This window comes from Emys orbicularis, chromosome 25 (genome assembly GCF_028017835.1).
Source record: "Emys orbicularis isolate rEmyOrb1 chromosome 25, rEmyOrb1.hap1, whole genome shotgun sequence".
Lineage (NCBI taxonomy): Eukaryota > Metazoa > Chordata > Testudines > Emydidae > Emys > Emys orbicularis.
The window spans coordinates 1,859,226-1,876,698 of NC_088707.1; the positions used below are offsets into that span (position 1 = coordinate 1,859,226).

At 54.6% G+C, this 17,473-nt stretch overlaps 1 protein-coding gene across 1 annotated transcript in view; it reads left to right on the forward strand.

The window, feature by feature from the left end:
* Positions 1-781: 781 nt before the first annotated feature.
* ZNF385C (zinc finger protein 385C) overlaps positions 782-17,473 on the forward strand; it is a 139,076-nt gene continuing 122,384 nt past the window's right edge. Inside the window, exons 1-2 of the mRNA XM_065422813.1 lie at positions 782-872; positions 15,196-15,435. Coding sequence (XP_065278885.1) covers positions 782-872; positions 15,196-15,435 — 331 coding nt within the window. The remainder of the gene's footprint in view (positions 873-15,195; positions 15,436-17,473) is intronic.

Sequence of the window (17,473 nt, forward strand, 5' to 3'; positions counted from 1 at the left end):
GTCCTGAGACCAGCATTATTTATTTGTATCGTGGTAGGGGCATGGACAGGACCCCTTTGTGCTAGGCCCTGGACACACCCAAAACACAACATCGCTCTCTGTCCTGAGGAGCTCAAAGAGCTGTAAGGATGGCCCAGGCACTGTCGGGATCGTTGAATCCCAGGGCCAGAGAATCCCAAATCTTGTTCGCTGTCGTGGGATGGGGAAGAAGACCCCAGCAGAGGTGAGAGGTGACAGCCAGGGTGGTGCATCTTAGGTCATGGCAGACAAAGGCCCATGTGAATGGCCAAAGGACGAGGAGCAGAGTGTGCTGACAGCTCCTGGGCTGCCAAGCAGCCACCTCCCACCTGCCGGCTTTGGCAGAGCCCCACTATGCCTGGGGTGCTGTAGCCCCGGGAACTGCCGCCGGAGGGGGACGGGCCCCGGGAGAGCGCTCAGGCCAAGCTGCCAAGTCAGGGCTGGGAGTAATCCAGCCAGTAGCTCAGCAGAGGTTATGCGCCCAGAACGTCCTCTGTCTCTGGAGAGGGGGAAGTGGTGCCTAGATCTTCCATGTGCTGGGTTGTCCTAGGGAAAGCATGTGCAGTCCTGGCTGCCCCGTCACCTCCCCGCCCTAGTGCCTGCCGAAGGGGAGCAAACAGAGCATGGTTCAAAGCAGACCCGGCACCTCGCTCCTCCTGCGGTGCCTGCCCCCTCCATCTCGGGAGTGCTGGGAGCTGTGCGCTTGGGGCCCTATCGCAGCAATCAGCGACTCTGCATGAGGTAGCATCCGAGTTTTCGGGGCATGACCTTAGAGCCGGTGCCGGGAGCCTTCCCATCTCTTCACTCCCTGATCGAGCTGATGTCAGGTGCATTCTCCCCATTCTTGGCTCAAGGTAATTGCTACAGTTACAGCCGCGTGCCAGTTGGCACCTGTTCTCCCATGTGATGTTCAGGGCTTTAGGGAAACTTGCTGCGAAGCAGGCACTGAACTTCCACTGTTTGCCTGGGGCTTTGTTCGCAGCTTGCTGATAACAGCTGATTTAATGGTGATCGAACTGCGGCCAAGTGCTCCTTGCAATATGAGACAAATGTCAGAAATTCTCCCGGGGAGTCTGTTGTAGGGTAAGGGCGTCTCCTCAACTCTCTCGTCTCATACGGGAGGAGAGGGGTGCCGGGAAGCAGCCAGGCAGGGAAAACTGTCTGTTTGGTGCCATTCAGGTAAGAGCCTTGTAGTGCATTAGATTAATGATACGAAGTGTCACCTTTTTAAAGCCATTTGTCCTGAATGAAGCTGGGATGAATTGGCTGGAAATCTATCGGTCGTAACTGCACTAAAAGCTACTCCTCAAGTAAAGTGATTGTAAAAAGAAATGACCAGATCCTTTGCAGTGTCAGTAGGAAAAGCTCCCAAAGTAGCATTTAATATGGATTTTCTGTTCTGATGGACTTCAGCATTCAGGGGTTTACGGTGCTTCCGCTGAACTGTAAGTATGTGTCTGTTCCATCAATAAGAATATACGTTTCTACTGTGTATATAGATGTTAAGATATTATAGTACTTCCACAGGCTTTAGTAGCACTTATACCATGCTTTACATCTTCAAAGTGCTATAAAAATATCGGCTAATTACTTGCTATATGCAAACCGCTTGTAACGGGAATACTTGACGAGCTATAACAGTGATTTACTTCGCAAAGCACAAACTGTGAGCCAGTCTGGGTTGCATTCGTTAAGGTTTTTCTTGGTTTGTTGTATATTCCTGGCTTCCTTGTGAGTCTGTGTAAATACAAAGATGGACATTTTCAAATATGTTTAAAACGCAGTTGCCAAAGGTTTTGTCAGAAGACTCAATCTGGATCATTTTGATTCAATCCCAAATAAGGAAAATCAGTCCTAGTTGTTACTAAGTTATGTCTGGACTTAAATCACACGATTTACACTCTTGGCCATCTTAGCCAGGACTTCGGTGTTTAGCTAAAGCCTGTTGTGTTGGTCCCACGCTTCTTACTTGTCAGAGCTGAATGCTGGAGTAGAATTGGTTTCAAAGTTACTAGTCGTTTGTGGGCCAGATCCTCAGCTGGCGTAAATCAGCATCACTCCATTGACTCTGGCTGAGTTACACCGATTTACCCCAACAATGTGGCCCACTGTTTGTAATTAGCCCGGACTGAATACCTCCAAATGCCCTCATGAGGCATGAATAGATGCATCGGATTCTGCGCAGATTCAAGAAAGACGAATGCGTCTCCACGCTAGATGGGGCAGTCAGCTTGCAGGGCACAGGGCGGTGGGCCTTACACGTCTCGGCAGGCACCCCGAGAATGTGGCTGGAATAAAGCCTTTGCTTGAGAAGGAAGATGACCACAGTTCATGAGAACCTGACTGGATGCTCCAGTTGCACCAACATTGTAGGGTTTAGCCCAGTAACAGGCCTTCCCTTCCAGGGGCACTGAGTGAGATGCAGTCCAGGGAGATCGATTCTTTTAACAAATTTGTCCTTTGATCATCATCGTGTTACTTCCTTGGTGCCTCGGCTCATGTTCATGGCTGGGTGGTAGCCATGGATCTTCTGTCTGGCACCAGAAACGGGATTGTTTTGCCTAGATTTGAAGCAGGTTAGTGTGAAAGCGTCTCTTTGCTGCCTTAGTGCATGGTGCACTGACTAGAAATATGGGGCACTTGTCATCCTTAATGCAATTTGCAAGCTGGAACCCGCCCTGTGCCGCTCTGGTATTCGCCCCGCTGTTGAGATGGGAAAGCCGGCAGAGAGGTTAAGTGACTTGCCTAAGGTGATCCAACGTCCGTGTCAGAGCTGGGTGTGGAATTCAGTTCCTTGGCATGCACTTGGGCAGTAAAGCCAGAGAACTTTCTCTAGGGTCATTTCCAGAAGCTGACTCTGTATCAAAAATAAATTGAGGTACGTTCCCTGTTTCTGGGATGACTCTGCCTTTGCTCACGCCGATCCAGAGGGACGTTCTGCCACCCGTGGTACTGAAGGGGTGCGACTTCCTATTTGAATGATTTATTATTGGTTTGACCTAGGCGCTTTATTGTGCTTGGAACCAGATTTTCAGCTTCTTGGCGGGCACCAGCAGCACCAGCTAGTCCAAGGAGTTCCACTCCTGCCTAAGCGCTGAAATAAAGGCCAGGTTTTCCAACGGGCACCTGATGAGCGGAGCTCTCTTGAAAACTGGCCCATGGAGCAGGCCCGTCTCCACCCCAGAGCTCACCACCTATGCCAGGACACATGAGAAGACGAGGGCAGGAGCCGTGCATTTGTGGTGCATCTGCGCTAACAAAAACCAGCTGCCTAATTCAGCACTGGTGCGGCTCCAGTGAAGGGAGCAAGGGAGGGATTGGTCGCATGGGCAGGGCATAGAGCCAGGCATCGATGGCTAGCAGAGCTGCGCTGGTGCTGAATTTCGCAGCTGATTTTTGCTGGTGCCGTCCAGGGCCTGATCTCCACCTCACTCCAGCTTTCGCCTGCTTTAATCTGCTACCACCATTGTTTTTGCTCTTAAGGTTAGGAGCTGTCAACTGCTTCCCTCCTGAGGCCGATTGCAGCCAGAAGGGAAAAGAGACTCTGTGTTTATCCACAGAGCAGGGACAGCAGGGCATGGGGGCTGTGCCAGCGCCTCCACTGCCCATATGCCTGCACAGACAAGCTGGGGGTGGGCACGGAGACTTTCCTTGGCCTTCCTGCTGGGAGTCACAGCGAGGGGCGGGTTAGTGGAACCTTTGCTGATAGATTGGCCTGGATGCCACCATTCCACATCCAGCCCTCAGGGGGTGGAGGTGTCCGTCCACCACCAAGCTCGGGGGGATTCAAACTGGTGACCTAGATGGGAACGAGAGCTCGTTTCTGCTGACTTTGTTTAGGAAGGATGGGCTTGTGCTTAAAGCACTGGACTGGGACGTGGGAGATTGGGTTCTGGTCCTGGTTCTGCCACAGTCCCCTGTGTGACCTTGGTCACATCACTTCATCTCTCTGGACCTCCCTGTGTGAAATGGGGCTGTCCCTTGGTTGGGGCCGCTAACAGCACCGCTGAATATGCTGTGGCTTCCATTCTCAGGGCTGAAGCTGCCCTGATGCAAAACCCCTGAGAGGATAAAGATGAAACCACCAGTCTGTCTCTCTGGGAAATTGACAGGAAATTGGAGTTGGCCTGCACGCCCGCTGCAGCCCGCGTGCTGAAATGCAGATGATGAATGCTCTAACCTGCTGCTCCATATTCATCACGTTCCCTACATTTCACCCACCATTAAATCCCAAATCAATATGACCGGGATTTTCAGCTTCAGGTTGATTTGGCAGCTCTCTGGTGGCCGCGTAATGGCCCGTCGGGGTAATTTAACCCCTGGATCTGTCTCAGATGGTTGGACAAAGATGTCGTGAATCTAGTGAGTCAATTAGGCTTGATAACAGGAGAATGTCCAGAACTGAGAGAGGGAGTTGGGTGAAATCCACTGTGTGTGTTGTCCCTGCTGCTGTTCTTCGTAGGACAGGGCTGGGCAAATGGCAGCGCAGCACCCCAGCACAGCTCATTCAGTTTCATGATGCTTCTGAGGAAGCCATGGGAGCGTGCCGTGGTGCCTCACCCAGTTACGTGAACTGAATTTCCAAAAATAATCCTCCACTGGGCCTGGCTCGGTAACTCGGCACTAATGCAGCCGAGCGGGACGCTCGGGGGCTTGTTCTGTGCCTACTCGGACCCGCTTAAACCACCGAAATAAGGGTCCGAGTTTCAGTCCCATCTAGACCCTGTGTGTAGGGGAGAATTTCACTCTCCGGGGATAAGCAACAGAGGCGGGAATACAGCCCAGGAGTCCTGCCGCCTTGGTTCCGCCTACAAAACACGCACGGAGGATAAGTCATGATGTCGGGAGGGAGAGAATGTAAACCTCTCTGGGGCTAAACACAGCCTCAGGCAGTTCAAATCCAGGCTCGTGTTCAGTTCAGATCCCAGACCTAGGAGAGATTTAACTCCATAACTTTCCCCTTAATGTCCATCTGGCTGCTCCGGGGGGGGAAGATGAGCTCTGCAGTTGAGCGCTGTCTATAAAATAGTCCATTTCTTATTTATTTTAGACGTTTAATGCCTCCGGTTCTAAATTCTCTCTCGCATTTGTCTCTGTGTTACACCCTATTGCGACGTGTGATTATGGTGTTATTTAAAAAAGAGAGAGGGAGAAACCCGAGGTTATGGACTGTAATACAAGTCTATAAAAATGGCCTTAAAATTATAAACTAGCTGCTGCTACTGCATTAAGACTTCCCTGCCTCACCGTTTCTTACTGTATTCAGGGTCTGGAGATGAAAATTTACCCTGTAAATCAGCAAAGATGCTGATGGGGGTTGTAATTCTGCATTCTCGACTCGGCCTAGCTAATCCAGCTTAAAACAGCAGTGAGGCCCCAGCAGCATGCGTGCCAGCCCGGGCAGCGCCCGGGCGTTAAAGCTGAGGTGCTGTGCCCCCATTGCTGTTTTATCCGGCGTTAGCTAACCGCAGTTAAGACACAGCTTTGTTTGCAGTGTGGATGTAGCCTGAGTCGCAGTGAGATTTAGGATCCTAAGTCACTTAGACACTTTTTGAAAACTTTACCCTTTGTCTGCTTCCATTTCCCAGCCCAGGCTCCCTGAGCAAAGCGTGTCAGTTCTCATCCCTTCGGCTTATTTCTTGCTGCCCCCTAGAGCTCTAACGCTGGCTCTGCCCTCCACGCTCCTGCTGTACCCATTCCTAGATTTTAAGGCAAGGAGGGATTGTTCCGATCACCTAGTCTGACCCAGGCTGGAGAATATTTATCCCCTTATTACAGATGGGGAAACTGAGACTCCGAGAGATGAAGTGACTTTGCCAAGGTCACACGAGGAGTCTGTGGCAGAGCCAGGTCTCCTGTGTCCCCAGCCAGTGCCTTAGCAACAAGACTCACTGTCCTCACTTTGCCCCTCTGTCCCAGAAGAGTTCTGGCTTTCCCTGCCCGTCCCAAGGCTGCCACACTCTCTTGGGGCCCATTCACTCTCGGCTCCTGCCCCGTCCACGTTGGCAGCTCAGACCTGACTGTTCACCAGGTTTCTGCCCCTCATCACCCTGCTGGCACTGGCTCATGTGTGCCGGGCAGCCCAGCACATGCCCTGTTGCTTTCTTGTGGCCTCACCCGTAAATGCCCAGCGGGCGTCACGCTGAGAAGAGAGACTCACGGGAGCACTTAGTGCCTTGCTGCCAGGCGCTTTGGTGGCATGACGGTCGTGACTCTGACCTTCTTTTATTTCAGAGAGATTTAGACATCTGTCAGGGAGCTTTTCAGAGCCGTCAGGAGACCGGCTCCCTGCTTTGCCATCTGTGGCGCTAGGGAGGCAGTTTCTGGTCTCCTGGGGACCAAAACCCGTCTGCTCCGGAGGGGAAAACGCTTTCGCCTGCCCGCCTGACCAGATCTGTCGGCCGACCTGGAACGGTGGCTAAAGTCTCGTGTGTAAAAGCCGTTCCCTAGGAATTGCCATCTAGCCCAGTCCTGTCTCCCGCGGCAGCCACTCCCAGCTGCTTCAGAGGCAGGTGTAAGACACCCTGCGGGAGGCAGCCATGGGGGAATCTGCCCCCAAGGAAAGCTGCTTCCTGCCCCCATTAGCCAGAGGTCTGTGCCCTGTCTCAGCCTGTGCCTCTTGTAGCTACAGGCATCGGCGAATGCAGAAGCTGGCACTGCCAAGCGGCTGTTTAAGGGTCGGTGGGGGGAGGGCAGGGGATTAGTGGAAACCACACCTGTTGCACTCAAGCAACCACTGATCTTATTAAGAGTCAACTGAAATTGCAGATCCCCTTGAAAAGTCGCTGTAAGCCGAGGCCCCACGCGCCCCTCCAGAGGGGAAGGGTGGTCTAGTGGGTTAGGACACTGGACGGGGCTCCAGCAACCTACATTCAAACCCTGGCTCAGCCACAGATGTCCTGTATGACCTTGGGCAAATCACTCAATCTACTGTGTACCTCAGTTTCCCTTCTGTATACTGGGGATGCTATCCGCCTACAGCGTCAGCGAGGATACACTCCAGTAGTGATTGGCAGGGGCTCAGATAGGGGGATGGTAAGCGCATGGGCAGACAAGCTCTGGACAGAGTGACACCGTTCTCTTTTGGGGTGCAGAGAATGCATGTAGACGACTGAAGGGGTGCCCTCTGGCTGGGGTGAATTTCACCTATTTCAGCCAAGCAGCCGGCAGCTGTGAAAACACGAGTCTCCGGAGCTAATCCGTGGGCCTGGATGGGCGACAAATCGCCGAATTACAGACCTGACACCTGAGAAGCGGAACGAACACGGGAGGCACCGGAGAAGTTAAGTGAATGAGACAGGCGAGCACGCGGCTGGAGCAGACATTTTCAGTATTGTAACGAGAGCCGTGACGGGGAGCTGCGTTCTAATCAAGGCAACAGCGGGTCCTTTTTTTAAGACCAGCGAGATTGTTGAGATATTTAGTCCGGATAACGTTCCAATTTTAGCTTGGCTGCCCTGGCTGCAGTCGTGGTGAAAATACCCGGAACGGTAACGGGAGGGCATTGGAAATACACACACACAACCGGTCTTGCCGCAGCAACGGAGGTTGCGAGCGGCTGCTGTGTCGGGACACGTGAGGCTGGGTTGCTGTCTCCCCTCAAGGTTCTCTGGTGTGTTGTGGTGCATTCGTCAGGCCCAGATTCCAGACCCGCGTCTCCTTAGTCTGTCTTGCTTTGATGCTGGGTTAAGTTTCGGTTGCCCACTGAGGCTGGAGGGAGGGGGGCTGGGATGCTGGTCCTGAGCCGTGGTGGGCTGCAGGGAGCAGCAGGAAAAGGCGGTGTCGTTAACAAAGCGCTGGACTGCGACTCGGGAGACCTGGATTCAGTTTCCAACTCTGCCACAGACTTTCACCTTGGGTGACCTTGGACAAGTGACTTCATCTGCCTCTCAGTTCGCCATCTGTGTCCCGGAGATAAACACGGCCCGAGCTCGCCGGGGGTTGTGAAGACCAAATCCAGCAGTGATTCGTAGGGACTCTGCCCCCGTGGTGCTGAGGGCTGTATCAGCAGTAGCACCCGGGGGCCAGGACCAAGCTGGGGAGATTGACAAAACCCACATCTCAGTCCTGTGTATATTGTCAGTCAGTGAAGTGCCGGGGAGGGGGGGAAGGAGCCGTTTCTACAAGCTGCCCAGGAAGGCGCAGAGGGTGTGCCCAGAGAACACCAGCATTCATGGGCGTGCAAACCGGGCGGTGCTCGCAGCTGGGGGTGCCGAGCTGACTCCCCATCTGCAGGGGCCGCTACCCAGTGTGTGAAATTCAACCTGGGCATAGGACCCACCAAAGGCCTAGATACCACCCAGGTGCCACCCAGGCTCTCAAAATAGGACCTAGGTGGTGCTGGTGCCTAGCCCCCGTGCCTGCCGTCTGCCCGGGAGGGATTTCAGGATTTGCAGCACAGGAACCTCGCCTGCACCTTTTTTACGCACCTGGCCTAGTTACTAACGGCCGTGCTGTGAAAATTCGCCCCCAGAGACTTCCTAGCAGTGTCACTCCAAGACCTTGTGTAGTTAATTCTCGCCTCCCCTGCCTGTTATGCCGCGGTTCTGTTCTCTTGCTTTGCCTTTGAAAACCAGACGAAACGGGAGGGAAAAGCTGGAAGAACTGGAGAAAGGGTCAGATGAAAAATAAAAAGGAGAAAAGAAAAGGTTAAAAAAACAACCCCACCCAAACCCTCAGAGTCCCTTTGAAAGGAATCAAAGGCAGAAAGCCAGAGGAATGCACGCAGAGTGGATCCTTTTCAATCACTTGTCACAGTCCCTCTCTGCCTTGTCCTTAGCTCCACTGGCTGCTCCTGGCTGTAGGAGCAGAGGCAAGCGACAAATCCCACACTGGCTGCTGTGTCAGTCGATAATGTCAGTGCTCATGAGCCTCTGAGCACCCCAGTGCAGCTGGCCCCACTGGCCATCGTGCATTGTGGCTAGGGACCGTAAATTGCAGGATTCCATCGTTGACAAGGCAACGTTTTTGTTGTTTAACTCCCTGCTCTTACAGCAGGAAAACTCCGTTCCACAGCACTTGTGACAATCACAAGTGTTCAAAACCCAGGAGTCAAAAATCACGAGACTGGCTTAAAAATCAGGAGGTTTTTTAAATTACATTGTGGGTTCTTTTATTTTGAGCCTTCGGTGGAGGTCCCGGTTTCGAGTTTTTCTCCACCAGGGATAGGTACTTAAAGAAAGACTCGCGATGCCACGAGACTCGTGATAGAATCACCAGAGTTGGCAAACGCTCTTTCCGACTTCACGAGCAAGAGTCTGAAAAAATTAGCCAAGCGTCTAAAATTAGCCCGAGTCCCTCCACCAAAATCAGTGGCCCGATTTTTAGCAGGGCCAAGTACCCACCAGGTCCCATTCGCTCCAGGGCACAGCATTTTTCAGAACTCAGCCGCCTGTTTAGTTGGCTACATAAGGATTTAGGGATTCTGAGCTTACCCGATTGTTGAAAATGTGGGCCAGAAATTCAAACCAATATAAGAAAGGGGTGGGGTGGAGAAAGCTTCTAGACCCCAAGGCCAGGTTTACATGCAGCTTTTAAACTGGTGTCACTATTTGGGCTAGAGGCGTGATTTTTTTCACCAATATAGTTTATGGTGATGTCATGACAACCCCTACGGGGGAGGCAGTTACGCCGTGTCAAGGTGCCGTATGCTGGTGTGGTTGATTCCCCCTCCTGTGTGGGAATAGCTGTAACAGTCTAAGTACCCTGCTGGAACTGCATCCGCACAACACTGGCTGTATCACTTTAACGGTACAGCTGTAGTGAAGACGGTACAACGCTTCTGCAGACAAGACCTCCCTGGGTCTGAACTGGGTACCAAAAGCCAGTGTGTCTGCTGTGTCCAGCGGAACAGCAAAGCTCCAGGCCTCTCCAGGCACCGCAGCTCATTCTAGGGTTCAAGAGAGCCCCAGGGGTCCCTTGGAGTTTGTCATGATTGAGGTATATCGGGGCCTGGGCCTGGGGATATTGGGAAAGCTCTGAACTGGGCTAACAATGGGCAACCCCTCCCCCCACTTGACGCCCACCCCGTTGTATTGTGGAGTGGAGTTACAGTACGGTTCTAATGATTGTTCCATGTAATTATCGCTAATTCATCTAACCAGGCTGTTCTGTTCTGTGAAGGTTTTTATACCACCCGTATCGCCGTCCCCGTCGTGCACTAAGCGACGTGACTGACACCTGTCACCTGTGGTCCGTCCTTTCTCTCCGCTCTGCCAGGGGAGACCTGGGGGAGCAGCATGGGGCTTGTTTGGGGGTTCATTCTGGGGCAGTGACGGGCGCACCGTGCTGAGTGTGTGAGCGAAGGCTGGTCAGAGCAGTGCCCCTGTCACTTGGAGAGGATGGTGCTGCAGGGTTGGATGGTTCTTGGTCTTTACAGGTGTTCGTCTCGCACTGGCCCCTGGGAAAGCGCTGTGTCCCACACGTGTCCTTGCTGCGGACAGCTCTGCTGTGCCTGGGGAGTGGGGTTGTCCACCATGTTCCTTGTCCTGGAGCTTTAGATGATCTTAGAGGCAACCTAGGCCCTTGAGTGCTTTGGAGATAAAGGCCAAGACCGTGGCTGTGACTTGCTGGTCCCTGGAGGGCTGGCATGGGGCGGAGAGCAGGTGCGACATGCTGTGGTGTTGCTGAGGAGGCCGGCTGCCGTTGGGCTCCCTGGGGGTTGATGGCTTCATGCCCAGGTGTAGCGTGTTGCTGGATGCTGACCGGAGCTCTCGGAGAGTCGCCGTTGGCTCAGTGTGAACGCAGCCACTTCCCTGCAGGTCCCAGGCTGCAGATTGCCCATCCCTGCCAGTTGTGCCTCCTTGCAGCCCAGTTTACCCTTGCCGCCTTGCGCCGTGTGCCATCGCGTGCGCCAGCAGGCGGCGGGTGTGACGTGCTGCCGTGTCAGGACGGCGGTGTTTCACACTTGCTTTGCCCTAGCATGAACAACCGTGCGTGGGGCACAGCGATGCTGAACGAGGCCAGCGTGCTCCTGTCCCCACTATTGCCAAGGGACACATGCTTTGTTACCTCCTGTTTGTCCAAACGACTCCCTCCCTGGCGTTGGGAGGCCGCTTCGAAGAGGGTGGTTCAGGACGGTCACCCAGCTGTGTACAGACCAGGACTGACTGGTCGTCTTCTACCTTTATTAATGGGCCTCACGGGTCCTCTCTCCCAGTATCTTCATGCGAGCTCTTCCTATCCCCTTGGGGCCACGTTATCTGCATCGGCTTTAATGCTGCCTTGCAGCCATGACTAGCTCAGTATGCTCTCCCCTGCTCCCCCACTGGAGGTGTGAGTCCAGTCACCTCCCCATGGAGACGTGTTGGCTGCTGCTTCTTCCTTGGATTTCCCCTTCGGAGCCTGCTGTGACTTAATGATGGTGCATGAGACAGAAACTTAGGCACTGTGTTTGTACAGCACCTAGCACATGCCTGGGCTCCCAGGTGCTAACACAGCACAGACAATAAATAATAATAATAGTTTAGGCATTGACTTTCAATGAGACTAAGTCTCATCGCACATGCACTACAGGCCCTGGCTCCTGGAGTCATGGGAGTACACCAGACTCTCAGCCTTCATTCCTCTAGCTTTTATAGTTGCAAAGGAAAGCTGGGAAATGTGATTCTAGAGTCACCAATGTGGCAATGTCTGCCTGAGTTTGCAGAGAGCCTGAGACAATTGCTCTGAACTGTGCAGTGCATCTCAAGAGGGTGTTAACTCCAAGACCGCTGCTCTGGGGGGTGCTGGCAACCCATCCCAGTAGAGGACTGTGTGAGTGGCAGGAGTGGGAGAGTGCAGCGGGCGCAGCCCCCACCCCAGCAGGGACAAGCAGCTGGTGGGATACATGCTGCCTCCCACCCCCCCCATTGCCATTCCTGCCGCTTTCCCTGGGGTTCTCGTGTTGCTGCCCTGGCCTCTTGGGGTGGGAAGCCTCTGCCACTCCTAGTGGAGGGTGGGACAGTGGGGTGGGGCCTTGGGGGAGTGGCCCTGGCCCATGGGGTTCCTAGGGCCCCTGATTGCCTTTCTCCAGACTTGGTCCCAGCCATGCCCACGCTGCTCCCTTTCCAGCAAGCTATGCGCACTTCTAGCTTTTGCCAGCTCAGGGAACAAAAGTGTGTTTGCTACATCTTGAGGCTGCTGGGAGGTGCTGCGCCCTTGTCCCGGTCACGGCATGCAAGGGAAGAGCTGCTGAGCCGTTCTGTTACCGGTTAGCCGGACGGGCCCTCGGCCTCGGGACTGTGTTTTCAGTCAGTGCCTTTCTCTTGCTGTTCATCTCGGATTTGTACAGATCTACAGAAAGCTATCTCCAGAGTCTTTCCAGCTGAGCCGCGCCGCGCCAGCCAGAGCCACAGGAGGAGCTCAGCATCTCTGAAAACCTGGCTCGGTGGGCGTCCCAGGGTGGGCTCTGAAAAAGGGAACCCCAGACGAATGACCTGGTTTGCCCACCAAGTGTGTGGGGTTGGCGCGGGAGTGGGGGAGGTCGTGGGCCTCTTTTTGTCAGTCACCTCCTCTCCCCCTTCTCCTGCTCCCCGGGCCCCTAGTGGGAGGCCTAGAGAAACGTTTCGGAGCAGAGGGAATCGGTGCAGGCGTAGCTGGGGGGCAGGCTCAGGCCTGGGTCATACAGGAAGTCGGATGAAATGGCCTTGAACTCCGTGACCCTGACGGGAGACACCCCGGCTCTGCAGATAGGGTGGGGGAGGCCTCGAGACCAGGGGGCCGGGCAGGGTGGCACCGGGAGTGCCCGCTAACGGGACGCGCCGCCTCTGGGCCCGGCTGGGCCAGTCACTGCCTCGGGGCTCTTGGGCTTAGCAGCACTGCCCCGTGTCTGACTGCGGAGGGCTCCTGAATGGGCCCGGGAGGGGGTGTCAGCCTGGCCCTGTATTAACAACGCCACCACCACTCGGTGCTTACCAAAGCACTGTCCCCGGGGAGCTGCCCCTGCCAGGGGGCTGGGGCGCAGCCTCACCTGTGCCAGGTGTATCCCCCCAGGTGACGGGACTGTTGCCAGGGCTTATGGGATGGGAGCAGGTGACTCGAAACCGGGCCTGCTGGGAGCGGAAGGCCAGGGGATGCCAGTTCTCTGGGGCTCCCAAGGAGTCAGGTCTCTGCAAGGGGCTGGGGAAGGCTCAGCACAGGGGTCTGGAGCCCAGCTGGACGGGCTGAAAAGGACGGTGGGGCGGGGCGGGTGGCCGGACTGGCTGGCTGTAAGCCAGGAGAGGCCCTGATAAAGCGCTGGGAAGCCTTTCTCAGCCTATTGGCAGATGCTGCTGTGGCTCGCTAGGCCTGGGGATGAAGGCTGGACAGTTCTGTGGAGTGTTTGATGGGGGTAAACAACACCCACAAGGGGAGCAGTGTGGTGGTTAACCAGCTGCCCTGGTTTGCAGCCGAAGCAGACAAGTTAGACAAAGGGAGATAGAACATGCAAGGAGAAATACAAACTTACGTTCAACTTGAAGTGCCAGGAATCCCCGATTCTCTGTTGCAGCCAGGAGGTCAGACTAGATGATCAGAATGGGCCCTTCTGGCCTTTAGTTGTACGAATCTAAGTGCCCGGTTCTGTGCTCTAACCACTAGACCAGGGGTTCTCAAACTGGGGGTCGGGACCCCTCAAGGGGTCGCGAGGTTATTACATGGGGGGTCGCGAGCTGTCAGCCTCCACCCCAAGCCCCGCTTTGCCTCCAGCATTTATAATGGTGTTAAATATATTAAAGAGTGTTTTTAATGGATAAGGGGGTGGCACTCAGTGGCTTGCTGTGTGAAAGGGGTCACCAGTACAGAAGTCTGAGAACCCCTGCACTAGACCCCACTGCGCTGCGTAGCTGCTGCTGAGCCAGTCGATCCCGTATAACACTTCCTGGTCTTAGGCACGAGCTTGTCTAGTAGGACGCCGGGGCCTGCCTTGTGTCCCACAGACATTAGCAGAACCCCTCTGTCCAGCTGGTCCTTGCGCTGCCCCCGAGGTGTCTCAGGCTGTCTGTACAGTATGTGAGTGTGTGGCAAACACCAGCCGCGGGATCCATCTTTCTCACCTCTCTGGGGCCCACCTTTCGTGGGCTGCAAATGTTCCACAGGCCCCCAAATTGGGGTGCAGCCGGGCCTCTCCCTCAGCGCCGGCACGTCTCGGAGGGCACCATTTTTCGTTGTTGCGGCACGGTGGTGCCACTGGGTGAACGAGCACCTCCCTGGGAGCGGTTTCCCAGCTGTCCCCCAATATCCTGTGCCGGGCTGGCTCCTGCCGCCCTCCCAGACCCGGGCGTGCCTGTGGATCGAAGATGATTCCAAGCTCCACCAAACATGGCCAAACTCCCAACCCCCAGCCCAGTGTTTGAGTTGAAAGGGGGCAAGACAACCTATGGCACAGAAGCGTGTGGGTGGGGGCGGCGGTCATTATATTTAAAGGGGCCTCCCTGTCGGAGCTGCAAACCCCACCTTTTGGCACCTCCAAGGCGTCAGAGGCGGCACTAGGGACGTAAGGTCCAAATGGAAGGATTTGGGCTGGCAGTTGCGTTTTGCTGCGAGTGCAAAGCGGTGCCCCCAAAAGCGGAGTCTGTGATGGGCCTGAGGGTGGGTGAAGAAGAACCCGCTTAGCACAGGCAAGAAAACGCAGCTTGGAATGTCCTTGCAGTGGACGCTGAGCTGGCTTCAGGCAAGAGCCTCTTGTACCTGCCTGCTCCCTGGGAGAGATTAGCTACTCGCCTCCAGAAAGCCGGAGGTGAATCTCCCAGGGTGAGATCTTTTGCCTGGGCTAAGTGGATTTTAAATCCAGTTCTCCATGCACAGAGGACACCGGCCAGCCCTGGGGAGCGTAGAGATCTGTCATTCACACCAGGATTGTTGCTGGTGTCAGGGAACTTTAGGGAAGTTCCTTCTTTCCCCATCCCGAGCCCATTGTATCCTCCCAGAAATGCACAGCTCCCCACAGCTTATGCATTAGGCAATGCCTCATGCCTAATGCAAGCTCCCTGAACTAGGAATGCTGTTCCTGTTGCTCGGGAGCCTCTGCCATACCCCATCTCCTTAGATCCAAATCAGAGCAAGAACCGAGGGGGCTGGGAAGCCAGGCAGGTGTGTGACCTAAACCCACCTTGTGTCAGTGCAAGGGAATTCCCACCTTGCCTGAACCCCTGTTCCTGGACTCAGTCCCTTTTAAATCCAAGCACCCGCTCACTGGGGGGTTTGTGCTTCCTCCCGTAGATATGAAGCGACCCCTGAGCCTGTCCCACCCTGCTGAGAACAGGCTCCACCTGGTCGAGACGGCGGGGAGCCAGTCGGAGCAGCGCGTGAAGCGGGAGAAGAAGCACCAGTCGTTCACGCTGTGCGAGGTCTGTAACATCCAGCTCAATTCGGCCGCCCAGGCGCAGATCCACTACAATGGCAAATCCCACCAGAAACGCCTCAAGCAGCTCAGCAAAGGGAAGGTGCCGGCGGGCCAAGGTGAGTGCTCGGCCGGGAGGACTCCCAGCAGGGCAGCTGGAGCCCGGGGGCGCTGGGAAGGGCTTGCCTCTGGCCCGGCCCCTGTCGTCATGGACGTACGTTGGAGTGACTAATGGCCCTGTTGCGTGGCTGGGGTTGCTGCCCTGGATTCCGACTGCTGTTGCATATAAAAACCCACCGTCTCAGCCAACCGCCAGCCTCCCCCAATGAATCCAGCCAGTCGGGGTGGGAGTTAGGGGGGATACCCCAAGCCCCCAGATAAAGGAATGTCTCCGCCTCCTATTGGACACCTGTCGCTCGCGAGGATCTCTGAACCCGGATGGCTTGGTGGCCGCGTGGCCAGGCCATGTTCTGCTGCGGCCTGTTCAGCTGCGGAGGCAGATCCCGTCCGCACGGCCTGTGTTTGCCGCTCTTCGGCGTCGGCGTGTTGTTCCCGTGCGTACACAAGCGCTGTCGCTAGCGCCCTGGGTCGCCAGCGTCCACTCTGGGTTTGTTTGGATGCCTTTTGCAGAGGTGCTGGGGGCTGCCGCGCCCCCTGGCTTGTCGTGGTTTCCATCATATCCAGGGTTTACAGTTTGGTTCAATGGCTCTCGGCCCCCCCACTGTACACATTGTGCCAGCCCCTCTGGTCTTTTGTGCACAGGAATGGCCGTGCCGGCCGCCCTTGGGGATGGGGTAGCTTTTACCTGGCCAGGTTGCTCCGTTTGGATTCGGACATTCTCCTCCCCTGGCAATGGGGCTACCTGTTTAGTGGTGTCATTTTATTCCTTCTGGTCTAGTTGCCCGGCACGTTGATCTTTTGTAACTACCTCATGATGGTTCCCTTTGGCTCACGAAGCTCATTAGATGTTGGTGCTAAGAGTGAAGGATCAGTTTTCACAAGTGCTGTCCCGGGCAGGTTGGCCCTCGAAGGGGAGATGGGCCCCACTCCCCCTGTGACACAACCTATTTGCTGCACCAGGTGGGGAGAAATGAATTGTCAAGTGATAGCTGGTCCTGTGACTAAACCAGGGTGCTGCATAGCCACCCCTGGCCAGGAGGGGACACGCAAGAGGTGCCTGACCCTGCTTAAATGGCCCTTGTCAAATGCAAAAAGTCAGTGGAAATCAATAGGACTTAGGTGCTTCTGAAAAGTTTCACCCGCAATCCTGCTGCCCGTGGGTTTCGGAAGTGGGGACCTTAATAAAGCACCGTGCGGTACTGTGCAGTATTCACACGTAGATCCCTTAAATCCACCACAGCTGTCTTCTCTATACAATTCTTTGCCATTTGTACTGACTTTTCTGCTGCTCCGTTTGGCTGTGTGTGATCAGGGCTCGGCATGGTGTTTGCACGGACGTGTCACTGGTGAAATGTGGGCCGTTGTCTGTTGTTAGCTCATTTGGAGTCTCATGGTGAGCAAACAGTGATTTGTGACCTGCTGTGACATTGTTACTTGATATGTTGTACCACAAACTGCTCAGTTAAAAGCCAAGAGGTAATCTTTCCATTTAATTCAAACAGCCCTGCACCCGTGTTAGACCCATGTTACAGCTCATGTTTTCCATTTTTGCTTCCTGTATTTATTGCCAAATTCACAGCTGCATAACTTCTCTTAGCTGGCAGCCGTCATGCTTGTCCTGAATAGAACTTCGTGGGCTTGGCTCTTTCACTTCTCCGTGTCCAGATGGCCACTGGGCTGTGCTCAGTACATGAGACTTTGTGCCGTATGGTATTGTGATGTAAAGTCCTTTGCAGAGAATCCCCATCATGTGCAGCAGCTCCTTGTACAGTCCCAGTCAGACAGTGCATGGAGGTGCCCTGGTTTTCCACCTAGGATTCTTCTATCAAACTCTTGTACGGTTGGGTCACTTCATGTTTCTCATTTTGTTTTGCGAATGGGGAGCACCTCAGTTTTCTTTACTTCAAAGGCCTTTTCCTGCTGCTCCTCGCTTTCGCTAGACATGGGTTCCTCATAAAATGCATCCATTTATATGGAGCTGTTCACCAGAGCCCAGGTTTCACATTTACCAGTGTGTTGGCAACTTCCTGACCATTC